Source organism: Diceros bicornis, chromosome 31 (genome assembly GCF_020826845.1).
Source record: "Diceros bicornis minor isolate mBicDic1 chromosome 31, mDicBic1.mat.cur, whole genome shotgun sequence".
In the NCBI taxonomy this organism is placed as follows: Eukaryota; Metazoa; Chordata; class Mammalia; order Perissodactyla; family Rhinocerotidae; genus Diceros; species Diceros bicornis.
Window position 1 is genome coordinate 10,656,267 of NC_080770.1, and position 27,290 is coordinate 10,683,556.

General features: G+C 41.4%; 1 protein-coding gene and 1 long non-coding RNA gene across 2 annotated transcripts; one reads left to right on the forward strand and one right to left on the reverse strand.

Moving 5' to 3' along the window:
- Positions 1 to 1,744: 1,744 nt before the first annotated feature.
- On the reverse strand, positions 1,745 to 27,007 carry ASRGL1 (asparaginase and isoaspartyl peptidase 1). Its single transcript, XM_058526676.1, has 8 exons — positions 26,923 to 27,007; positions 26,143 to 26,343; positions 15,456 to 15,598; positions 14,500 to 14,657; positions 6,195 to 6,313; positions 5,235 to 5,345; positions 4,395 to 4,637; positions 1,745 to 4,162 (listed from the first exon to the last, which is right to left on the reverse strand). The coding sequence occupies exons 2-7, from the start codon at positions 26,330 to 26,332 to the stop codon at positions 4,432 to 4,434; spliced, it is 927 nt and encodes a 308-aa protein (XP_058382659.1). The 5' UTR covers positions 26,333 to 26,343; positions 26,923 to 27,007; the 3' UTR covers positions 1,745 to 4,162; positions 4,395 to 4,431.
- LOC131394960 (uncharacterized) lies at positions 12,772 to 26,208 on the forward strand. The gene is made up of 3 exons (XR_009216253.1): positions 12,772 to 12,865; positions 24,828 to 24,991; positions 26,091 to 26,208. It is a non-coding gene; the product is annotated as an uncharacterized LOC131394960 (long non-coding RNA).
- Positions 27,008 to 27,290: the final 283 nt, after the last annotated feature.

Genomic DNA, 27,290 nt, shown 5'->3' on the forward strand with positions numbered 1-27,290 from the left:
ACATATGCCCCTTTTACTGTATTGAAAGGTTATTTTTAACTTAAAAATGTTTAGTAAAAAATTGCTACCTGCAAGATAACGATCCAGGGGCTGCCTGGACCAGGGCATCTTGCAGTGGAGCCTCAGTCCTACGGGACGGGAAGAACCAACCTCTTTGCTCCGCTGCTCCTAGCCAGAGCTTAGAACCCAAACCCCATCCATGTTCTGCATAGGATCCAGAAAGTTCTGATAACTGCATAGCAAAACATACAGTTAACCCTGAGATCAGTGGTTAAAAAAAATAGATCTGAAGCTGGTTTCCTCTATCAACCCAGTCCATGCCTGGCCCCTACCTCTCACTGTCTGAAAATCCAACTTCATTTTTATATAAGGTTGGAAAAAAAAAGCAGAATTTGAAGGATAAAGTGGTCAAAACATGCTGTTCTTTCCTGCTTCTCACCTGGAGCGCTCTTGAGACTGCCCCTTGGTCTTGGTAGGCGCTGGGTGCCATGAGAGATATGACAAGGACTGTCATATCAGGGACACAGGATTTAGGAACAGATAGGCTGAGACAAACCTCCGTTTAACCTGAGTGGAATAAACTCCAGTTTCTCTGGGCCTTTTCTCATTTTCCAAAGGGGCAGAATCTCCCCTGTGCCTCCCCTCGCACACTGTTGATTTTTTACAACAGATGAGCTAGTTCACAACAGATGGCTATGGCTCGACTCTGTGTGTATGTATGTGGGGTGGGGTAAAGGAGAAAGGCTGCTTGCCCATTCAATGGTATTTACACTTGGGACGGAACCACTAATGGGCACCCACACCCACTCCCGGTCTCAACCCTACCTATGTTCCAGGCCCAAACCTCCTCCCAACCTCATTCCTAAACCAGGTTTCACCGCTGTCCTTCAGCCCAGCACCCATTCCTTTCTGGGTCACGCCTATACCCATGCAGAGGAGAAGGACATCTGTATTTTTCTTAGCTGGATAAGCTCTGTGGGGACACTTCCTTGCTCCCTCAAAGTTGCTACGAAGTCTGAATGCAGTGATAGTTTTGTGCAAAGGTGAGGGCTGACATGGGGACTACAGAAGAGAAGGTGCGGGCTAGAGGGACGGTGTCCCCCATGAGCTTCCCCACACACTATCCACTTCTGATGAGAGCGACACTGACGAGGACTGAAGCGCGTCTCATTCCACCTTCCTTTGTCCTCAGAGTTTATAACCTCTCACGCTAGAAAGGAACATGTCTAGAAAGGACATTATTTGAAAAAAACATTTATTGTGCAACAGCTACAAAGTTAAGGCTCTTCCTTCCCAGGACTTGTCCTTCCAGCTCAACAGGGTGGGCTGACTGCAGCGTGTCCTGCTTGGGCAGACATTCGCTCTCAGCTCTGGCCCCTCCTGTGCTCCTTATTATCCCACCATTTTGGCAAGTTTAGGCCAAGCTACAATTGATCTGTCTTCCTGGCTGGAAGGAGCAATGAGGGCAGAGGCTGGGGCTGCCTGAGTGTGCTCACCCTGAGATCCCCAGCACTGGCAGCAGGAGCAGAGTGGGCTTCAGTTGTTTTAAGAGTCAAAGACATGGTTGATTTTGACGGGTTCTGTGGGGCATTTGCTAGTGTTTGTGTTTTGGACAATTCTGCTATAAAATAAATTGTAGTATTCAGATGAAAATGAAAATCAGGAACAGGAACCTCTTTTGGTTCCAAATTTTCTGACTAGATTGTTCTGATCCAGAGTCAAGATAAATGATCTCTCCTTTGGATATTTTATAGTTTGCTGCCCTCTTGTGGTATAGAAGTGATAAAAAGATTGCCACTCTCTTTCAGATAATATCTTGCTCATTTATTTGTCTGACAAACAGTTACAGAGCAGGTCACAGGGCAATGTGTGGGCAAAAGACAGAACCATACATGGTCTCTGCTTATGGAATTCCCAGGCCAGTGGAGGTGACTTTTCACAGAATCAAGGTCCGAGGGCAGGAATACACACCTTGGCTTGCACAGGGGGCTGATGTTTCCTTACTGGACGGGGCTGGGGCCGCTGGGCCCAAAAGGTCAGGCGCCCACACTGAGACTCCAGCAGTCCGTGATAACTGGAGTCACTTCCCTTGTGAATGGCGGAACTCATCAGCGCAAAATCACACCTTTCACCTGGCCTCCCTATCCTGGCCCCCCTTTTCCCTTATCTACTTAGTTATCCCTACTTCTCCAACCCCTGATGTGTTTCTGCTTTGGCTCCTCTTATGGGCTAAACTGTGTCGCCTCAATATTCATATGTTGAAGCCCTAACCTCCAGCACCTCAGAATGTGACTGTAGTTGGAGACAGAGCCTTTGAAGAGGTGGTTAATTTAAAACGAGGCTGTTAGGGTGGGCCCTAATCCCACCCGACTGACATCTTTAGGAGAAAATTTGGCCACAGATGTGTATAAAGAAAAGACCATGTGAGGACACGGTGAGGAGGCAGCCATCTGCAAGCCAAGGAGAGAGGCCTCAGGAGAAACCAGACCTGCTGACACACCCCAATCTTGGACTTCCATCCTCCAGAACTGAGAGAAAATAACTTCTTCTTGTTTAAGCCACTGTCTGTGGTATTTTGTTGTTGGCAGCCCTAGCAAACTAATATATCTCCTAACAAAACACTGATTTCTAAAGGGCAGTTGTTGCATATTGAGGTTTTCAAGGACAAACACACAGACTCCCTGCTGGGCCTGGCCACAGTTTCTACATTTGTCCACAGGATCCCTAAGGTAAATACTGAGCAATTTTCCTTCAATTTCATTTAATCTTCATAGTAATCTATTTTATAGATGAAAAAATTCTTAGAAGTTAACTTGCCCAGGGTCATCCAGGTAGTAGGGAGAAGCAGGATTCAAACTCACTTCTGCCCTCAAGTGCCACCTCTTTCTCTGTAGTTCAGAGCAGCTGACGTGGCCCAGGGAGGGTCATGGGACAGGAGCTAGAATTGTGCGACTGTCTTGGCGTGAACAATGGCAAATTACAGAAAGACTGATCCATAAACCCTGCTGATACTTGCAAATGGTGGTTTGGTTTCTTCCTTAACCCATCCAGAAAAAGCTCAATTCTTCTAAAAAACTCTCCAATGTACTCTACGAGACAGGATATATTATCATATCCACACCCCACCCATACCTCGGAAGGTCACTTTAACTAGTGCACCTGTCTTAATTGACAGACCAAAGGGAGCTTGTGTACATTCTGGTCTTTGTCAACAGTGACTCCTAACCACACTGTTATTCTTTCAAAATACATTTTATTAGTGGCACATGGAATTTAAAGTTAAGCAATTTCTTTCCAGAGAGAAAATAAGCCCTGACAGACTAAAAGACTGAGCAGATATGTCACAGCAGAAATACCATTTCCCATGTAAAGAGAGATTAACAGGAATACTCTCCACCAAGGAAATTACTTTCTTCACCATGCTCACCACATTGTACAAACACCTGATTCAGCTGGGGTGGGGCGGGGGAAGGAATCCCATAGCACTGGACAGTATGAGAACGCGTAGAGTCATGGTGTCATCTCTACATGGATCAGCCCTGCCGTGTCGTAGGAGAGGAGAAGTTGTGAGCCCCGTTGCTCACTATGAGGACCCAGAGGGCCTGTGGCAGGTGGAGGCTCTGGTCAGCTGTCCTGGCTGGTGGGAAGACAGTAGACTCATGTGTGAGCCCAGGAAAACCCTCAGACTTGAAGAGGCACCACAGAGTCTCCATTGTGACCCCTCATCTCCAGACTAGGGAGCTACGGGTTACCAGAGGGTGCTTTTAAAGTGTCTGTAAACATGTCCATGTTAGTAAGTCAGAGAAGATCCGAACTTCCTTAGAAAAGTCAGTTTACCCTCTCACAGATTCTTTCACCTGATGTCTGACTCTAAATGAACTCTGTGACACACTGCGGTTCACCTGGACTTCTCTATTAGCTCTGGGGCTGCTCCTGTCTCACTTGTACAGACCTCCACCAGGCCCTTCCCTTCCTTCTTGCCCCTTCCCTGGTCCTGGGGGAAAGTCTCAACCAAGAGAGCCCGGGCAGTCGGTCTCCTCCGGATCCCCCACGCCTTTCAGGCTGCAGCTTCTGTCGCTGCTGTGGGTCTCCCACTTCCAAAGGCTCCCCGCACTGAGGCCATTCCTGTCGTGTTAGGATCAGGTTGTTTCTTCTTCCTAACCTAAGATAAGGGGACTATTCACGAGGAAGGCTCAGCAGGGTTTGTCACCCTCACTAGTCTTACTTTGACCTGAATACAGGCATTTCCCTCATCACTTCAGCATCCGCCTCTCAACCAAACAATCATATACTTATTGATCAAGGCAACAAAAGGAGTGACAGACTGCAGAATTTTTCCATTTCTAAATCTAATTGATTAAGCTAAGTCTCCACACCAGGGAACTGTACTTTACCTCCAAGCTAGCATCTAGAATACAATCTTCCAGGGGCTTAGGGCAGGTCAGTGATACAGGTGTCGTCAAGATCAATTCCGGAGTGCAGCTTGCCATCCTTGACGGCCGCCCAGGGCATGGATGCAGAAGTCCACTTTACTGCCCAGTCTCCTGCTTTGTTGACCAAGATGACGCCCCCTAAACCTTTGAGCCTTGACTTCATGTAACCCAAGGAAGTATCAGCAGCCTCTTCTAATGTCTTTCCTGAAAACAAGAAAAGTTTGAGAAACAACACATTGAAAGAAATCTCATGGGAAAACCATTTGCAGTATGAAAAACCAAAGCGAATTAACAAAGATCTTTGGTAAATAATTTCTGTTTGCATGCTTCAAAGAAGGATCCTCACCATAAAAGGCCCTCCTTGCACTGAGACGGAGCCCTAGCACCAGCCTGAGCAGAGCTGCCCTGTCTCCCACACCCAGGCTCACAGCCTCTCTACTGCCCCTTCTCCCGAGACGTGCAAGACAAATGGCATTCTATTTGCATCCTCTGCCTATTTTTTGATGGGGTTGTTTGCTTTTTTGTTGTTGAGTTGTATGAGTTCTTCATATATTTTGGATATTAACCCCTTATCAGATATATGATTTGCAAATATCTTCTCCCAGTTGGTGGGCTGACAAACGGTATTCTAAACACTCTTCTTTTCAGATCCTAACAGGAGTCACAACAGTGTTAACCTGAAAATAGTGTTAACCTGAAAGCAACATCTACAGCAAATAAGAAAGGGCTTCATATACTTCTCCATCTATTTACAAACAGCTTCTCTTTACACATCTTCAGATCATATGAACTTCTACGTACCTTGTTCTACGTGGAAGAGAGCAAGTCTGGCCAGATTCGTCTTCATGATGCTTTCCCCATGCCCCGTCGTTGAAATGGCTCCAATGTCATTGTCAGCATAACCTCCAGATCCTGCTCAAAGAAGGTGACTGGTTCTAACTGAGCATCAACAGTCAAGAAATTCAAACACATACCACAATCTAATGCTACATCCATATGAAATCCCAAAAAGTGCCAAAGTGTAGACGAAGATCAGATTAGCAGCCATCACTTGCGATGCACAGGGGGACCAGTAAGCGCCAGGTGACTACCCTGCAATCAGGACGAAGGGAGCCTCGGGGGCGGAGGCCTGACCTTTCATGCAGCAGCTACAGCAGGACAGCTCTTCCTTTGCCCCAAAGCATATCTACCCAGCTGGCACAGGGTGGAACACATACACCCCCCACTCACCCACTCCTGGGAATTAGATAATGTGCTTCAATGTTAATGCAAAGAACACTGCGATCTGTAATATCTCTATAATAGCAGTATGTCACTTTCATGCCACTCAAATATAAAAACTGTAAACTTAAATTCTCAGTTTTCTTTGTTCGTTAATCTCAGCCCATGCCCATGAAGAGGTTTTGTGTACTTAGTCCTTTGGGAATAAGTCTGCAGATGCTGACACTGGGGCTAGAGAGAAGAAAGGGGCACTATGGGGTAGCATGGGGGTGACTTTAGCATCCTCCATCTCCATCTCCCTCCCAGGTCATCCCAAAGATGTGCAATCTAGGAGAGAGAGCCGACTAGATACAAATGCCCTCTCAAAGCAGTGTCCTAACTCCTTCCAGCCCAACTGCCACTCCCAGAAATTCTGAAGCTGCCACCAAGAAGAGGAGGGAAATGAGGAAAGAAAGAAAACAAGAGGGGGTGGAGAACAGAGGATGAGAACTTGAGGACGGGGGAAGAAAAGAGGGGGCAGTAGTCATCCATGAAGCCCACCTATACACGGTGTGTCCCCCACTCGGCCGACCATTTTATTAACGATGCCCCCTGTAGAGGTTGCATAAGCCACGTCTCCTTTGCAGTCCAAGGCCACAGCACCCACAGTTCCCAAGTTTCTGCCAAAAATAAACAGAGAAAGAGACAGGCTGAAGATGAGAAACACTCCCACAGGTAACAGTGTAGCTTAACGCCACTCAAATTCCCGCATTGTATGTTAATGGCAAATGGGACACGTTTTGATTCCAACATTCCCTACTCACGGAAATGGCAAAGTAAGTCTGTTTGCTTTTTATTCCACATGTCAGTTAGATTGCTAGACACTCTGTCAGGCCCTGACTTTGAGTACATCCATTCCCAGCACCATCATTTTCTAGCTGTGTGACTGACTCAAGTTTTACTTTCACTTTCCTTGTCTATAAAATGGGGAGAAAATAATTGAGTGCACCTCAACCTTGAGTGTGCATAAGAACCCTCTGGCTCCCGGCCTCCCCCAGAGGTCCTGAGTCGGTAGGTACAGGGTGGGACCCAAGACCCTGCATTCCTGACAACCTCCCAGGAGACGTCAATGCTGCCTGTCCACAGACCCCACTTTGACTGTTTCACGGGGCTCGCTGTAAAGATGAAATGTTCATTTTTTTCCCTAACATTATAAATTTTCAAGTAAAAAAGCTGAAGAAATTATACAATAACAGTTATACACCCCCCCCACCCGGATTCTTGTGAGGCACTGTTGTAAGTGCAGGGACACAGCAATGAACTCAATGGACAAAAGTCCCTTCTCCCATGGAGCTTGCATTTGGGGCTGAGGATAACAGGGCAATAAAAATTTCAGGTTTAATCAAATGGCAATAGAAACTAAGAAGACTACAGGATGGGGCCAGCCCCGTGGTGTAGCGGTTAAGTGCACACACTCAGCTGCTGGCGGCCCAGGTTCGGATCCCGGGCGCACACTGAAGCACCGCTTGCGAGGCCATGCTGTGGTGGTGTCCCATATAAAATGGAGGAAGATAAGCACAGATGTTAGCCCAGGGCCACTCTTCCTCAGCAAAAAGAGGAGGATTGGCATGGATGTTAGCTCAGGGCTGATCTTCCTCACCAAAAAAAAAAAAAAAAAAAAGACTACAGCAGATTATGGGGAGAGTCATGGTGGGGAGGTGCTGTTTTATATAGGGCCTCTTTGAAGGAAGCGAGGGGCAAGCCATGCTGATTGCCAGGGAAGAACGTTCCCAAAGCAGGAACATGCTTGCCAAGTTCATGGAATTTCAAGAAGGCCACCGTGGGTGGAGAGAATAAGGTGAGGGAGAGTGTAGGAGGGTCAGAGGGACCGCCAGCAGGCAGATCATGAAGGCTCCTGTGACAGGTGGGTGACCATCCATCCTGGTTACCGAGGACAGCCCTGATTTATGCCTGTAGTCCTGGCTTACTTAATAGCATCCCTTTCATTCTCAAAACTAAGTTCCAGTTTCTGTTTCTTAAGTTCCCGTTTCTTCCCACAGAAACATGGAGATATGTTCATCCAAAAAGCGTACAAAAATTTTCACAGCAGTACTATTTGTAAACAACAGCAAAGTAAAAACAACACAAATGTTCACCAAAGGTAGAGTAAATAAATTGTGATATAGACATGAAACGGGATACAGTGCAACGAGAATGAGCCATTGCTATGTGCACCAAATGGATGAATCTCAGAAATATGATGATGAAAAAAGGGACCCCAAAAAGCACAGACTATGATTCCATTTAAATCAAGTTAACAAACAGGCAACACCAATCCACGGTGTTAGCAGTCAGGTAAGTGGTTACTTGGGGGGAGGCTAGTGAATGGAAGGGGGCATGACGGGCAGCTTCTGGCAATGTTCTATTTCTTGATCTGGGTGCTGATTACATGGGTGTGTCCACTGTAAAAGTGCACCAAGGGGTACACACAGGATCTATGCACTTCTCTATATATGCGGTACTTCTACAAAAAGTTTATCGTAAGATAGTTATTCTCACTACTGTGTTGACTGAAGGAGACAAGAGTGGCGATAGAGTTGTTAGGAGGCTTGAAGAGACGGTGGTTTGTGTTAGGGTGGACCCAGTGGAGAGGGTGAGAAGTAGGCTGGACTTGGGACATTTTAAAGGTCGAGTTGACAGAATTTGCAGGTGGACTGGATGTGAGAGAGAGAAATCATGAACAACTCGAAGGCTTCTGACCTCAGGAACTGAAAGGATGCAAGGATCATTTACTGAAATGTAGAAGACTACTAGGAACAGATTTTTGTTTTGTTGTTGGTGTGTGTGGAGGGGGACAGGTGGAGAAAGAAAGAGTTCAGTTTGGGACGGAAGCCTGAGGTACCTTTCAGGCAATCTCATGGAGAGACTGAATCGCAGCTATAGATGTAGCCTGGCACTCAAGGGGCTAGAAAGAGAAATCTGGCATTCTGTTTAGGAGAAACAGAAACCGTATCTTCCACCATTCACAAAAATCAACTCCAGATAGCTAAAGACCTAAATATAAAACATAGAACAAAATTCTTCAAGAAAATGTAGGTGACTATATGTCTCAGGGTGGGGGCTACCTTCTAAGTTTCTGGTCTTACAAACTCTACAAGAAGAGGGAGACTATGTATCTGATTACAAAAAAATTAAAACTGTTATATGGCAAAAATACCACAAGCAAGACTAAAAACAGATTTGGGAAAATTTCTTAACGGAGAAGATAGCTTTAGGACTGATAGGGAACGAAACAACTAAAGAGAAAAAATGACCATAGGACAAAAATAGGCAAATTCATAGAAAGCAATAAGCCACAAACAAATGGAAAATACTCAAACTTGTTAGTACTCAGGGGAAAGCAAATTAAAGTGACAACATCATCCTCGTGTCAGATAAGGAAAGGGGTACTTCTAGTCATTGCTGGTGGCAGGTCCACCCCTAACATTTGCAAGACGCCAAAGCAAGACCACAAATGCAAATGGAGGCCCAGACACCAAATGTTTTATATTTAGAAGTTATAAATATGTTCTATCCTCTTACTGTGATAAATGTATCTTGAAAAGTATTGTAAAGCTATGGTTTTCATATGACTGAAAGTTGACAAACTAGTAATGACGACAATTTAATTATTATTGTGCACTGGATCTTTTGTTGATCAGCTGGTGATGGCTGGATGAGTGAAAAAGAGAAGACACACACATTATAATTCATAAGTTATTTATTCAATAAAGTTAATTTTCCTTGCCTTCATTTCAGGGAGCACTGATTATGTTCTTACAATCAACATTTCCACACAACATGCATCCTATTGACAAAGTGCCAAATAACACAACCTTTCTTGAGTCAATGTGGTTCATAGCAAGTTTTTCATTCAATTTTAATTTGGAGAAGCTTCACTCTACTAAGGCAGTAGCAACTGGAATTATTTCTTATAGCAATACTTAGAATTGGAAATTGAATCCTGATTTTTACATTACCACACTCAAATGCTATATGGGGTTACATATGATTAATTATCACAGAAGATATTACTAAATATTGTAATTTAATCATATAAATCACAATCACTTATTATAGTCATTTTCATCATCTCTTAAGCAGTATTTAGGTCCATGCAAAATGTCTTAGGTTCTCCTTTCAAATTTCAATGCTGGTATATTATAAAGAAAACTGAAAACAGCAGTATGTTGTTGGATTTTGTTCAAATCTCTCTTCAGATGGTTCTATGCTCTGATTTATAATGAACAGAAAAATAGCCTCTATAGAAACTGGTTTCGACATTATTTGTACATGAATCTTTTCTTTCAAGTTAGGCAAATATCTTCGTTTCCTTGTTTCAATTTCCTTATACTTTATTGGAATGTCATTTTTCTTGTGTATTTCATGTTATTTTTATTTTTCTTTTTCTAAATTAAAAAAAAAAATTTAATCCTTTGAAAAGTGAAATAGCCAAACAAGATTTTTTTTTTTTTTTTTTTTTTGTGAGGAAGATCAGCCCTGAGCTAACATCTGATGCCAATCCTCCTCTTTTTTTGCCTAGGAAGATCGGCCCTGGGCTAACATCTGTGTCCATCTTCCTCTACTTTATATGGGATGCGGCCATAGCATGGCTTGACAAGCAGTGTGTCTGTGCGCGACCAGGATCCGAACCTGCGAACCCTCGGGCCGCCGAAGAGGAGCATGTGCACCTAACTGCCACGCCACCGGGCCAGCCCCTAAAATGACGATTTTTAAAGCTTAAGGATATCAATAGAAATTAACAGTTCATACTAAATAACTGCAGATAGCGCAAATTCAAAATTACTTTCACTTCCTGTTAAAGCCCATGACTTGCTCTTTGAGGATCTTCTGTGGTTTTGCTGAACCCTTCTTATCTAAATTCAACTTAATTACTTTAACAGCATTTACTTGGTATTCCCACCATATGTCTGAGATTTGTTATAAGGTCTGATATGAGTTTAATCAAGCTGTCCCATATTTGGGCATTATCTAGAAAATCGTGTACTGGACCCTCCACTGTCTCACAACATCATCACTGTCGGCACAGCGGAGGGCCTGTCTCCTAGAAACAAATTCAAACTGTGAGCTGTTCATGTCACACAGAACACTTCTGGATTCTTGACAAACTTCATGCTTCTACACCTTTTATCTACCAATCATGTTAGCTCCATTATCACAGGCTCTCCTTTGACAGTCTTTTAAATGTTAGTTTTTCAACATGTCTTCTGACCATGGTACATTTTAGTTGAACTGAGTATTTTTTTCAAAAAAACTTTATATACGATTTCATCTCCCACTTTATTATCCCTTAATCTGTTTGAATTCTCTATCCTAGATAGTGATCATTAGTTTCAATATTTTTTGTCCTAATTATGGTTGGCATTTTATCAAATTTTGAAATAATTTTTACTAAACCTAGAAATTTTCCATTGTTTTTTGTAAACATTGTGGTGGTCGTGCCATGAAAAGCATCATTAGGCTTGGCTAAATATCGGAAATATTATATTATTCTTTCAAGAACAGTACATTGATGTTTTCTAGCTTTGTCTTTTTCTGGTATTATCATTTGTTGTTTATTCAGTCTTTTCTGCCAATTCTAGAAACTGTGTGTGTGATTCTTTGTGATTTGCAGTGAAATCTTCCTTTACTAAAGAACATGAAGTTGCAGAGATTTCATCTGAACTGTTCAAGTTGTGGATTATGGTGAGAACAAAAGTCTTACTAATTTTTATTGTTTTGAGAAGTAATTAAATCTTCATTGAACAAATAATTTGTAATGTCCTGTTTGTGATTTTTATGTGGGTTATCCTGGAAGAAGACTGCTTACTTTTACTGTTTTATTTTTATTTTTTTTGAGGAAGATCAGCCCTGTGCTAACATCTGCCAATCCTCCTCTTTTTTTTGCTCAGGAAGACTGGCCCTGGGCTAACATTCCTGCCCATCTTCCTCCACTTTATATGGGACACTGCCACAGCATGGCTTGCCAAGCGGTACATTGGTGCACGCCTGGCATCCGAACCGGTGAACCCTGGGCCGCCGCAGCGGAGTGCGCGCACTTAACCGGCTGCACCACGGGGCCGGCCCCCTGTTTTATTTTTAAAAATGCAAGCAGACTATTTATTTGAAGATTTTTTGCTTCTTTTTTCCATTCAGCCTTTTTTTTCTTTTGTGAGTTCTTCTTAAGTATTCTTTTTCTATCAAAATCTTGACTTACACTCATTTTCAACAATCTAGAGATTAAAAAGTAAAATGTAATTATATTTAAAGTGTACAAAATTAAAATGTTTTCATCAAAATTAAGAGCAAATTCAAAAAAATAAAAAATCAAAGTAATTTGCAGACATAATTTCAAAAAGTTAGTTTTTTAATTATACAAAATTATTAATATTAAAGTCAAAATATGAATTATAATTAGTGAATATAAAATTTTAAATCAAAATTATTTAAGGGCTGAAATTTTTAACATTATCGAAAATTTAACCAAATCTTTTAAATATTTTTGTAAGAATAAAACCATTCATAATTCTAATATTCAGTGTCCATTTAGTTGCCGACATGGAGAACTGGTTCTTCACGCAGGTTCCGTCTAGACCTGCGCTGTCCAATACAGCAGCCACTAACTACATGTGGCTACTGAGCACTAGAAATGTGGGCAGTCCACAGTGAGATGTGCTGTAAGTGTAAAATACTCATCTGATTTTTAATATTTGGTATCAAAGAAAGTAAAATATCTCAAATAATTTTTATATTAATTACATGTTGAAATAATAATATTTTGGGTATACTGGGTTAAAATATTATTAATTTCACCTGTTTATTTTCTTTTAAATGTGGCAACTAGAAAATTTTAAATTACCTATGTGGCTCTCGTATTTCTATTGGACAGTACTGGTCTAGACCTACATATATACAAATTCAAAAGTAATAGGAATCAGCCCTCGCATGCAAGTCTTGCAGATACTGTACTAATTCACGAATACCTCCAGAAGCACAAATTGAAACGCAGAGAAAATGGACACTGGGCACTACTGGGAAACAATACTTCATCATGCAAGAATTTATTTGACAAGTTATTAATTTGTCTTTTTCTCTTACCTAAGTCGTTCTGCTGTTCGCTTCTTCCCCACACTCCAAAGCAGCGTCCATTTCTGACGTCAGCAGGGGCACAATCCACAAACCTTTAAACTCAGGTGGGCTTTGCTTTTCAGACATAGAGCAAGAGATGTAGAGAAGCATTTCGCTGGGGGCTGAATGATGTTAGTCACAAGAGTGGATGATGAGGGTTATGGGTCATGCTGTGCCACTGCTGAGTGACAGAGGTGCCCCATGTGTCTGTAATAAACCAAGTGTTTTGTGTATTTGTGATATGAGGGTCCTCTAAAGTGCAGTGCCCAGGGCAGGAGCCCCTCTTGCTTATATCTAAAAGTAGCACTGGCTGGTGGAGACGTGTGTTGTTGCAGAATTTTTGGAAAGCAATGTGGCAAGATCTATTAAAATGTACACAAACCAGTGATAAAGCAACCCCATTCCTGTGACTCTAGCCTACAGATACAATAGCACTTGGTAAGGTTATCAACAGCTACCAACATACGGCCAATATTACAAAACAGATTCTTAACCTGAGGACACACCAGAATTACCTGGGAAACTTTTTCCTAATACACCTGCCTGGCCTCTCTACCTCAGATCTGTTCAATTAGATTCCTTAGGGAAGGGGCTCAGATAGGTATATTTTTTTTTTTTTTTTTTTTTTCAGATAGGTATATTTTGAAAAGGCTCCCTAGGTGATACTAAAGCACAACTCTGGTTAAATATTACAAATCTAAAAAAGTATGCAGAGTCAATAGATTATATGCCATTATAAACTCCCAGGCCATATTCAAATTTTATTTTTCAAATTTTGCTTTAAATAAGGCGATTTTTATTTGGGATTCTGAAATCTCTAACACAGAAAACTGTAATTCAGAACACAATTAATTCAAACTTATAAGAGTTGTACTGATTTCTCTGCACTATGAAAGAGTGCTTAAGTAAGTTCATAGGGTACATTAGATCATAGAGAACCTGTTTAGTCTACAGCAGTCCCCCCTGACCTGAGGGGGATACGTTCCAAGACCCCCAGTGGAGGCCTGAACTGTAGACAGTACTGAACCCTATAGATACTATGTCCAATTTATAAATTAGGCACAGTAAGAGATCAACAATAACTAATAATAAACTTGGCTCTGGCGCCATTATTAAGCCAAATAAGGGCTACCTGAACACAAGCACTGTGCTATCACGATTGTCGATCTGATAACCGAGACAGCTACTAAGTGACTAACAGGTGGGTAGTGTACACAGGATGGTTACGATGGACAAAGGAATGAATCACCTCTCAGGCAGGACAGAGCAGGATTCCCTCATGCTACTCAGAACAGCATGCAATTTAATACTTATGAATTGTTTATTTCTGGAATTTTCCATTTAATATTTTTGGACTGTAGTTGACTGGGGGTAGGGGTAGCTGATACTATGGAAAGCGGAACTGCGGATAAGGGGGGATTCCTGTACTTAAGGTAACAAACTGATCTAGAAGCATCCAGATAGTTAATACATTAACACAAAGCATTCTCTTATTAAACCACATTGGAGAAGGAATTCTGTTAGCCTAATTTGAGTACCAAAAGGGCAGTATTTACATTATTTACTGTGAATTATTTCACATAAAAACTGAAACTACCAACTTATGTTTGACTTACTGAAGAAATGTGGATACCCAGATATTTGTCAAACTTTCACACTTGAATAAATTCCAAAAACATGAGTCACAGATGACACTTACTTTTGACAGTCTAATTTCTGAGCATCTTTCTCATGCTTCTCCTTTTCTAGGCGTTTTATGTTTCTCTCTGTTACCAGCTGCTTTCCAGGAACCTCTGGAATCCCCATGGCTGCTGCAAATTTTGCTGCACCTTGGTCAGTCAGAAAGCAATGAGGTGTCTTCAGCCAGAAAGAAATGGAAAAATGGTTTTTTGAAAAAGTTAAAATCTTTTTTTTTTTTTAAATTTTATTTATTTTTCTCCCCCAAAGCCCCAGTAGATAGTTGTATGTCATAGCTGCACATCCTTCTAGTTGCTGTATGTGGGACGCGGCCTCAGCATGGCCGGAAAAGCGGTGTGTCGGTGCGCGCCCGGGATCCGAACCCGGGCCGCCAGCAGTGGAACGCGCGCACTTAACCACTAAGCCACGGGCCGGCCCAGAAAAAGTTAAAATCTTTTAAACTGTTCCAACTGTATAAAAATAATTACTTTTCTTTGAGCATAAAGCCTCAAAAATGCAAATTCCACTGGCTTGCTTTTCTGGATGTTGAAAAGAGCCTGGTTCTCTGAGTTTCTATATTTTCAATAAAACTAAAAAATGATGGAATATTACTAGGAACGTGACTTACATATGATCTTAAATTTAGAGAACTTAATCCATTTTTATTTAACACATGCTATTAAACAGTGGGTCTGTTCAGTTTGTATGTGTTACATGTGTTGAGAGAAGGCTGAAGAAAATACAGGAAGATAACATGAAAACAAAGTAATCACTGGTTAAAGGATTACTACTCAAATTACATCGTCAACAAAGTCAGAATCTTGGCTTATTTGAGAAACTTAACGTGGCTTCTGTTCTTGTATATAATTTTAGGAGAACAGTGATTTCAAGTTATTTCCCTATAGTCAGACCCCTTGTAGTCACTGAAGTACACAAGTAACATTCCTTAGGAAAAGGATGCTTTATTACCACATATACCTTTTCCATAACAAGCCGCGCAAGTTTAATGGGATTTGCTATACAGCGGACTGCAGACACGGCTCCTGCAGACAGGTCTTTTCCATTCATGATGCTAGCATCCATTTCAACTTCACCATTTGCGTTCAAGACAGATCCACAACCTAAAACCAAAAAGAAGTTGAAAAACAAGAATTAAGAATTTAGAAATGAGTTCAGAGTTTCCTCTAAGCTGCCTATTTTATTTTATTTTTTATTTTTTGTGAGGAAGATCAGCCCTGAGCTAACATCCATGCCAATCCTCCTCTTTTTGCTGAGGAAGAGTGGCCCTGAGCTAACATCTGTGCTCATCTTCCCCCACTTTATGTGGGATGCCGCCACAGCACGGCCCGACAAACAGTGCATCGGTGCGCGCCCGGGATCCAAACCCGGTCCACCAGCAGCGGAGCGTGTACACTTAACCGCTATGCCACGGGGCCGGCCCCTAAGCTGCCTATTTTAATTCATTCTCTACTCCATTAGTAGAGGAACAATTTTTAAAACACAAATCTGACTTGGCACCCCATGACCTACAAAATAAAAAGTATGAAGCCCTTCTTGATCTGGCCTCTGACTTACTTTTCCAGCTTCATTTCCTCTCCTTGGCCACACTTTTAGTAAAATATTAGGTTTCTCTGAAAGTACCATAAGCTCTCATTACTCTGTGATTACTCTTTACTCTTGCACATCCTGTTCTCTGTATCACTAGCACACTTTCTCCAACATTCTCTGCCTAGAAGTCTAGCTATTCTTAACCTCTTTGTGCCTGTTTCCTCATTTGTAAAATGGGATAAGAACAAAGCTCAAGAATATTTAAAGGATTATAAAAATATCCAGCACCTAACAAGGTAAAATTCACAATGTCTGGTATCCAATAAGAAATTACCAGGCACACAAAGAAACAGGAAAATGTGACCTATAATGAAGAGAAAAAAACCCAATCAATAGTAACAGACCCAGACATGACACAAATGATAGAATCAGTCGACAAGGATGTTAAAACAACTGTTATAACGATATTCCATATGTACCAGAATGTGCAGGAAAATATAAAAGGACCCAAATAGAACTTTTAGAGATGAAAAAGAAGACGTCCGAAATGAAAAATACACTGGATAGTATTAACACCAGTTTAGACACTGCAGCAAAAACGATTTATGAATTTGAAGAGACAACAATAGGAACAGCCCAAAATGAAAAACATAAAAGATTGAAACAAAAAAAGGAAAAAAAGAAGAACAGAGCATGATTGAGTTCAGGGATAATTTTAAGAAGCCCAATGTATGTATAACTGGAGGCCGCAAAAGGAGAGGTGAGACAGAGGAACAAAAAAAATATTGAAGGAAATAATGGATAAAACATTTTCAAATATGATGAAAACTATAAATTCACAGATCTGAGAAGCTCAATAAACTCCAAGCAAAAGAAATATGAAGAAAACTACATGCAGGCACACCATTAGGTAGAGGCAAAAAGATAAGATTGATAGCATATTTCTGTCAGAAATGATGTAAGCCAGAAGGCAGTGGGGCAACATCTTTAAAGGCCTGAAAGAAAAAACCTGTCATATTGGAATTCTATTCCAGTGAAAGTACTTTTCAAAAAATGAAAACAAAGACATTTTCAGACATGTAAAAGCTGAAAATTCATCAATATCAGATGTGCAATACAAGAAATGTTTTTTTAAAAAAATTTTATTTAATTATTTTTTCCCTCAAAGCCCCAGTAGATAGTTGTATGTCATAGTTGCACATCCTTCTAGTTGCTGTATGTGGGACGCGGCCTCAGCGGAGAAGTGGTGCGTCGGTGTGCGCCCGGGATCCGAACCCGGGCCGCCAGCAGCGCAGCGCGTGCACTTAACCACTAAGCCACGGGGCCGGCCTAAGAAATGTTAAAGGAAGTTTTTCAGGCAGAAGGAAAATGACAGCAGATAGCAATCAGGATCCCCACAAAGGAATGAAGAGCACTGGAAATGAATAACATGTGGATAAAGCAGAAATAGTTTTTCCCTTTATTTTTACAATATCTTTAAAATATAACCATTTAAAGGAAAAATAATTACAATGTATTGGACAATTTATAACACAGACAAAAATAAAATATATGGCAACAATAGCACAAAGGCCAGGAAAGGGGAAACAGAAGTATGCTGTTATAGTGTTATAGCACTATGCATGAAGTGCTGTATTACTCGAAGGTAGACTGTGACAAGTGCAAGATGTATACTATAAACCCCAAAACAGCCCTTAAAAAAAGTTTAGGGGGCTGGCTCAGTGGCGTAGCAGTTAAGTTCCTGTGCTCCGCTTCGGCGGCCTGGGGTTCGCAGGTTCGGATCCTGGGTGTGGACCAACGCACCGCTTGTCAAACCATGCTGTGGTGGCATCCCATATAAAGTAGAGGAAGATGAGCATGGACGTTAGCCCAGCGCCGATCTTCCTCAGCAAAAGGAAGAGGATTGGCAAAGGATGTTAGCTCCCACTTGAAATGTAAAGACACAAAAAGGTTAAAAGTAAAAGAATGGAAAAGTTATACCCTGCCAAAATGAATCAAATGAAAGCTGGAGCAGCCATATTAATATCGGGCAAAGTATACTTCAGAGCAAGGAACAGTAAATAATAAGAAGGACATTAAGTAATAATAAAGGGGTCAATTAACCAAAAAGACAACAATCTATGCACTGAACAACAGTTTCAGAATACATAAAGCAAAAACTGATAGAACTCAAAGGAGAAATAGACAAATCCACAATTACAATTAAAGACTTCAACACTCCTCTCTTAGTAATCAATAGAAATAAACAGAAAATCAAGATATAAAAGATCTGAATAACATTATCCACCAACTTGACCTTACTGAGATTTACAAAACTTTCCATCCAACAGCAGAGTACACATTCTTTTAACGTGCAAATGTGATATTTACCAAGATAGACCATATTCTGGGGCCAAAAAACAAAGCTTACAAAGTTTAAAAGAATGTAAATCACACAAAGTATGTCCTTTGATCGTAACAGAATTGAATTAAAAATCAGTAATATTTGGAAAACCCACAAATATTTGGAAATTAAATATCACACTTCTAAATAACCCAAGGTTTAAAGAGGAAGTTGCAAGGGAAATTAGAACATGTTTTGAATGGGACAAAAATGAAAAGACAACATGTAAAAACTTGGATGTAATCAAAGCAGTACTTAGAGTAAAATTTAAAGCATTAAATGCTTGAATCAGAAAAGAAAGATCTCAAATTAATGATCTAACGGGAAAAAGAAAAGCAAATTATTCCCAAAGCAAGCTGAAGAAAGGAGACAATAAAGATAAATCAACGAAATTCAGAACAGAAAACAGCAAAAGAAAAAATAAGAAAATCCACAAACCCTCCCCAAACCAAAAGCTAGTTCTTTGAAGCTCACTCAAAGAAGAAACAGATAATCTGAATAGTCTCATATCTATTAAAGGAACCGATCTCTTAGTTAAAAACTTTTGATAAATAAATGAAAAGCAATAGCATATGTTGGAGTATACGAGGAAGCCATTTGGTTTAAAACTAATTTGGCCTGACCTCATTTTTCCAAAAGGGCCTGACGTGGCCTGTTGAGCATGCATTGTAAATCTGCTTTAAACATTTACTATGTCCCAAAGACAAGAATGATGCCCTTAAAGATAGGGATGTAGCTTCCCCCCATATTGGTATTTCTTTAAAGATAAGCATCTCTTCCTGGAAATTAAGGATTAATCACCAAACTGCTGTGCCAGCTAAGCATTTCATGACAGTAGTAAAAGGGACATTCCTATCATATGTGATGTATACTCTTTGTTCCAAGATGGTATATAATCACTCTGTACACCCCACTTCTTCGGTGCCCTTCCTTCCTTGGGGAAAGAAGGCCCCGGACTATAGTCCTCAAATTTGGTTCATAATAAACTCTCCCCAATTTTGATTTATAGATTGACCATAGATTATTTGTGTTGACACTTACCACCAAAATGAAACAAAAACAAACTCCAGGCCTAGATGGCTTCATTGGCAAATTCCACCAAACATTAACAAAGAAATAATACTAACTTTATACAAAGTCTTCGAGAAAAACAGAAAAAGATGGAACACATTTCAAATTCATCATATGAAGCCAGCATTATCCTCATATCAAAACCGGAAAGATATTATAAGAAAATAAAACTACAGACCAGTATGTCTGGTCTCATGAATACGGATGAAAGGAAACACTATCAAATCAAGCCCAGCAGTATAGAAAAATGATAACACATCACAACAAAGTGGTGTTAATCCCAGGGATGCACACTTGGTTCAAAATTCAAAAATCAATCAATCAATATTCACCCTATCAACAGACAAAAGAAAAACCGTATGGTCATCTCAATAGATGCAGAAAAAGGATTTGATAAAATTCAACATCCATACATGATAGAAAAAAATCTGAGGAAACTAAGAATAATGGAAGCTCCTCAACCTGAAGAAGGGCATCTGTAAAATCCTCCAACCAAAATCATACTTAATGACTGGGGGGAAGCAAGACACAGCTTTCCCTCTAAGTTTGGAAAAAATGCAAGGATGTTTGCTCTCACACTTCTATTCAACGTAACATTGGATGGTCTAGCCAGTGCAATAAGGCAAGGAAAAGAAAGAAAAGGTATAAAGATTGGAAGAGAAGAAATAAAACTGTCTCTATTTGGAGATGACACTTACTACAAAGCTATACAATACAATACTATATTATACAATACAACACAATACTTACTAAAAGCTTACTATACAATAATCAAGACAGTGTGCTACCAGCAAAAGAATAGAGAAACAGACCAACGGAACAGAATAGAGAGCCCAGAAACAGACCCACATAAACATAGAATAAACTGATCTCTGACAAAGGAGCTGGGACATCGTGATTTATAATAAATGTATATTTCGGTCTTTGTCCACAGTTCCTGGCTCACAGCTCCCAAAACCCTTGGAATTTCCTAAGTGACAAGAGCAATGGGAGCATCTTTTGTTATATAATATTTGGTCTTTTGTCCTCAGTTCCTGAAATCACTTCAGAGCCATAAAGGTGAAATGAGTGTCTTGTTATTCCTAACAAGTCCCTTTCCACCACAACTGGGTTTATGTTAATGAGGTGACTTTTGGGAATCCCCTCAAGATGGGGGGCTGGTTGCCATGGGAACCAATTATGATTTAAGGGTTGGAACTCTGAGCCCCACTCCCTGATTTCCTGGGAAGGGAGAAGGGCTGGAGGTTGAATGAATCATCAATGGCCAGTGATTTACTCAATCATGCCTAAGTAATGAGGCCTCCATAAAACCCAAAGGGATGGGGGTTCAGACAGCTTCCAGGGCGGTGAACCAGAACACTTCCATGTGCCACCATGCCAGGCCCCAAACTCCACAGGGACAGAGGACCTCGCCCTGTGTATCTCTTCATCTGGCTGTTGATTGGTATCCTCTAATATCCTCTGTAATACTGTGAACTGGTAATCAAGTGAGCAAACTGGCTTCCTGAGTTCTGTGAGCTGCTCTAGTAAATTAATCAAACCCAAGGAGAGGGTCATGGGAACCTCCAATTTATAGCCAGTCTGTTAGAAGCACAGGTTACAACTTAGACTTGCAGTTGGCATCTGAAGTGGAGGGCAGTTGTGTGGGACTGAGCCCTTAACCTGCGGAATCTGATGCTATCTCTGGGTAAATAGTGTCAGAACTGAGCTGAATTACAGGACACCCAGCTGGTGTCTGAGAACTGCTTGGTGGTATGGAAAAACCCATACACATTGGAATTGGGTGCAGAATCTTAGGAACAAAGGCAATGCAATGGAGCAAAGATAAGTCTTTTCAACAAATGATGCTGGAACAACTGGACATCCACATGCAAAAAACCGAAACTAGACACAAACCTTACATCCTTCACAAAAATTAACTCAAAATGGATCACAGACCTAAGTGTAAAATGCAAAATGATAAAACTCCTAGAAGATGACATAGAAGAAAATCTAGATGACCCTGGGTTTGGCTTTTTAGAAACAATACCAAAGGCATGCACCAAGAAAAAATTATTAAGCTGAAGTTTATTAAAATGAAAAATTTCTGCCCTATGAAAGCCACTGTCAAGAGAATGAAAAGACAAGCCACAGACTGGGAGAAAGTATTTATAAAAGACTTATCTGATAAAAGACTGCTATCCAAAATATGCAAATAACTCTTAACACTCAACAATAAGAAAACAAACAACCTGATTAGAAAATGAGTCAAAGACCTTAACAGAGAAGGCGGCAAATCAGTGTATGAAAAAAAATCAGTGGTATATTCATATACTAGCAATGAACAATTGGTAACTGAAATTTTAAAAAGTACTATTTACAATGGCACCAAAATATATGAAATAATTAGGTATAAACCTAACAAAATATTTATAAGATTTGTATGCTGAAAACTACCAAACACTAGTGAAAGAAATCAAAGAAGATCTAAATAAATGGAAGTATATACTGTGTTCATGGATTAGAAGGCTCAGTATTAAGATTTCAATTCTCTCCAAACTGACCTATAGATTCAATACAATCCTAATAAAAATTCTCGCAGAGTTTTTTTGTAGAAATAGACAAGGTGATTCTCAAATTTGTGAAGAAGGCAAAGGGACTAGAATAGCTAACATAATCATGGAAAAAATAGAGTTGGAAGACTCTTACTACCTGATTTTTAAGACAATATAAAACTAAGGTAATCAAGTTGGTGTGGTATTGGTGAAATAATATACATACAGATAAATGGAACAGAACAGAGTCCAGTAATAGACTCATACATATAAAGTCAACTGATTACCAACGAAGGTAAAAGGGCCATTCAATGGAGAAAAGATTGCCTTTTCAACAACTGGTGCTGGAACAATTATGCAAAAACTAAACCTTGATACATACCTTACACCATATACAAAAATTTATTAAAAATGATCATAGACCTAAATATAAAACCTGGAACTATAAAATTTCTAGAAGACAACATAAGAGAAAATGTTTCTGTCTCTGGATTTGCCAAATATTTCTTAAGATATGACACAAAAAGCATGATCCGTTAAAAAAATTGATAAATTGGACTTATACAAAATTAAGGACTTCTGTTCTTTGAAAGACACTGTTAAGAGAAAGCAAAGACAAGCCACAGACTGGAGCAAATATCTGCAAATCACATCCAGGCATATCTCAGAGATACTGCAAGTTCGGTTCCAGATCACTGCAATAAAGTGAATATTGCAATAAAGTGAGTCATGGGAATTTTTTGGTTTCCCAGTGTGCATAAAAGTTATGTTTACACTATACTACGTAGTCTATTAAGTGTGCAATAGCATTATGTCTAAAAAAACAATGTACATACCTTAATTAAAAAATACTTTATTGCTTAAAAATGCTAACCATCATCTGAGACTTCAGCAAGTTGTAATCTTTTTGCTGGGGGAGGGTCTTGTGAAAAACAAAACATCTGTGAAGCACAATAAAGCAAAGAGCAATAAAGCAAGATGCAATAAAATGAGGTATGTCTGTATCTGAGAAAAGACCTATATCTAGAATACACAAAAAACTCTTAAAACTCAGTAATAAGAAAAGAGAAAAAATCAATACAGGATTGACAAAAGACTTGAAAGATGTTAAAATAAACATCATTTGCCATTAAGGAAATGCAAATTCACACTAGCATGAGTTCCACCATACATCTATTAGAATGGCTAAAATAAAAAATACTGATAGTATCAAGTGCTGGTGACGATGCAGAATAACTAGAACTTTCAGACATTGCTGATGGGAATGGAAAACAGTAGTTACTTTGGAAGACGGTTTGGCAGTTCCAAATCAAGTTAAATATACACTTGCCATATGACCAGCAATCTCACACCTAAGTTATTCACCCAAGAGAGATAAAAACATGTTCACATGAAAACCTGTTTGCAAATGTATAGTGATTTGTAATGGCCCAAAATTGAACACGTCCTTCAGTTGGTAAATGACAAAAATGGTGGTATATCCATACAATGGGATACTACTCAACAATAAAAAGGGATGAACTACCAATACTTGTGCCAACACGGATAACCCTCCAATGCCCTACTCTAAGTGAAGAATCCAGACTCTAAAGACTACATATTGTATGATTCCATTTATGAATTCTGGAAAAGGCAAAACTAGAGGGACAGAAAACACATGAGTTGTTGATGGGCTAGGGGTGAATGGAGGTGTGGACTCAAAGGGGTATGGGAGAATTTGTAATGGAACTGTTTTATATTTTGATTGTGGCAGTGGTTACATGACTATTTGTGTTTGTCACATTCACAGAACGGTACACTAAAAAAGGGAAATTTTACTATATACAAATGACACTCACAAAGAAATCTGTTAAAATGGTATGGTATTGGGGCCGGCCCGGTGGCGCAAGTGGTTAAGTGCGTGTGCTCCACTACGGTGGCCCAGAGTTCGCTGGTTCGGATCCCGGGCGTGTACCGACGCACTGCTTGTTAAGCCATGCTGTGGCGGCGTCCCATACAAAGTAGAGGAAGATGGGCACGGATGTTGGCCTGGGGCCAGTGTTCCTCAGCAAAAAAGAGGAGGATTGGCATCGTACGTTAGCTCAGGGCTGGTCTTCCTCACCAAAAAAAAAAAAAAAAAAAAAAAAAAGGTATGGTATTAGGCTAGTGGATTCTACAGCTGGTTGTACTTCAGAATCACCTGGAAATCTTCAAAACAAATTAACAAAAAATTCCTAGACCCCATCACACATTTTTATCTTATAGATGTTATATTATAAGGAGTTCAAGAAGAGGGTGGATAAATAAAATCCTATTATCTCAAAGAATCTTTGACAGCTTATAAAATTGAACTGTAGTAACTAAAGTTCTGTTTAAATATTGCTCAACTCCAGTGAAAACAAAGGTTCATTATTTGCTTGCCAATCTAAGCAAGTCTTTAAAGAATATTTCTAGCATTCACATCTAAAAGTTCAATTTTTACAGTGTTGGTTTCTAATAAATAAACTACTTTTTAATTAAGTATTATGAAACAAGCTTTAAACAAAAGTGAAATCCATACTGAAATGTGAATACAATGTAAACAATGTTATTACAAACACTCAGAAAAGCTGTGTTATGAATGCTAATTATTGCCACTTAGCTCAATAACTACCAGGAGCCACCTTTTGTAAGAAGTTCCCAAATAGTTCTAGAGGATTATAGCTGAAGCTGCTGGAAATACTGTTTGTTTGTATTGACCTCAGCTGGGAAAAGCAAATAGAAAACAGAGCTCAAGGTAGACAGTAAGCTGTTAAAGTCCCACTTTTCCCCCTAATTCTTTGATTTCCTTTTCAGCCCTACTTTCTTCTTCCTCAACGTGGTGAATAGCAGACATCTGGGAAATCAGAAGGGAGGCGCTCAGAAGGCTCTGGGGACAGAGCAAAGAAACAAGACCTAGCTGCTCAGTTCCCTAATCCATACGTCCCAATTCACGCAGATGACTGATCCTGTTAGAGAAGGTAGGAGACCAGAACGACCTGGCCAAACGAAGGTCCTGAGTGAATAAGAGGGGGTTTGTCATCCAAGAGGGCCCAGACTACTAACAGGCAAACTGTTTAACAAGCCCCGACTGAAACGGCGGGCTGCTCCCCCTGCTGGCAGGGGAGAGCATGTAGTAAGTTCTGGCTCAACAAACAGCCATAAAAATGCAGTTACGCCTCACTCTATGGTCAGGCACACTTATGAAATTTTTCTTAAGTGTTAAAGAATGCTTAGCAGAGGCAAGGGGACAGAAAAATACTCAGTAGATATCTGATGACTAATTGGTTAAGATTTCCTGAAATTCTTTTCCCTGACAGACGCTGGGTGGGTGGTGTATTTCCAAGAAGTATTTTAATCCCTAGATTTTAGGTTTTCTATTTTACAGCAAAAAGGAAATGCGTGTCTTCTAGCAAGTTACTTAATCTTTTTGTGCCTTAGTTTTCCCATCTGAGAAATGAGCATAACAATTACACCTAACTCACAGGACTACAGTGCAGATTAAATGAGTTAATCACATAAATTTCTTAGACCACTGCGTGGTACACAGAAGACACTCATAGTAGTTATGATGATCATTACTCCAAAACAGGATTGATTGAGTGAAAGAAGCCAAACACAAAAGAATACACTCTCATGACTGCATTTATATGAAATTCCAGAGAATGCAAATTAATCTACAGTGACAGAAGCAGATCAGTGGATGCCTGGTGCTGGGGAAGGAGGGGGGATTAACTGCAAAGCTGCATAAAGGAACTTTTGGGGGTGATGGAAATGATTTACATCTTGGTTGTGATGTAGTTACACAGGAGTATATACTTTTCAAAACTTAAAATGGGCAGTTATGGTATGTAGTCTACTCCTACCCTCCACAAAAGCCGTAATAAAAATGCCCCTTGGGATGTGAATTCTAGGAAGCAGGTTAAAGGAAAAAGGGTGAGTTAATGGGTTTAAAAATTCTTTAAAACAACTTTGTCAAGAGGCAAAAAGAGAAAAATCAGATCTCTTCAGCATATTAAGTTTTACCACAAACCTGATTAGATTCATTGACACTTTAGAAAAGTTCTGTTTATTTTTCAGGGAGCAGCTTAACCTGATTAGGCATCGTTTACTAGCTGCAGGGCAAATTTACCCGCGTTGAACTCCGGGTCATCTTCCAGGACGGTCACGGCTCCTTCCACGGCGTCAACTGCGCTCCCTCCCCCCTTGAGGATGTTGTAACCAACGGTGGCGGCTCTGACGATGCCCTGGCGCACCCGCTCTTTCCGGTCCTTGGAGATATTGCTGGCCCCGCCACCGTGGACCACGACCACGGGATTCATGCCGACGGATGCTAGGGATCAGAAAGACGAAAGGGTCATTGCAAACGGGTCCAAGAAAACCGCACCGGGCATCATCATCTCGTGAGATTCGCCTGGGGACAAGGTCCAGTTTCTGCTCCGGGAGGGTGGCAGGGTCTACAGCCTCAGGCAGTACCCGATACCGAGAGGGTAGCGGGGGAAAGAGGCGGCTCGGCTTCAACTTGGCACGAAAGGCCGAGAGCGCCCCGCCCCCCAGCCCCCTCGGCCTCGTGGAGGTGATGGGCGCTCCGGAACCCACAGCCCATGCCCCCTCCTCCGGGCTGCCACCGGGCCTCAGTTTCCCCGGAGAACCCCGGCTCCCGCCCCGTGCTGATCCACCGGCCGAGGGGGAGCGGGGATGGAGCTCGGAGCCAGCGCTCCAGCCCTCCTCCCGGGCTCCACGTCCGGCCTCGGTTTCCCCGGAGACGTGTCCCCCGCTCCCATGCCCGCCGAGGGGCCCGGGGCGGTCTGAGGGCTGGACCTCGTCAGCACCCTCCCGCCTCGACCCCCCGGCACCGGGGCGGGCGCTTCCCGGGTCGCGGACGGCTGCTCGGGCAGGGCTGTCCACTTACCGAGGACGCCGCGGGAGGCGGAGGCCGAGGCTTCAGGCTCAGAAGCCACACGCTCCTGCCCCTCGGCCAGGCGGTTCTGGAAACCGCTCGGCTCGCAACCGCTCCACCGGCAACGGCTCCGCGCCTGCGCACGAGGGCGGGGCAGCCGCGCAGAATTACCGTAAAGCCCGCCGCGCAGAATTACCGTAAAGCCCCGCCGCGCAAAGATCGCGCGCGTTTGTCGGAGTCTCAACTCTCGGTTCGATCCCCGCCGTCCGGCTCCCGGATCTGGGGCTGTGCAGGTCCTCCACCCACGCAAGCTTCCTAGTGGGATGTGGGGAGCTCCTCCTACTCCTCATGAGGCTGGGCGGGATGTTGGTGTTGGCGGC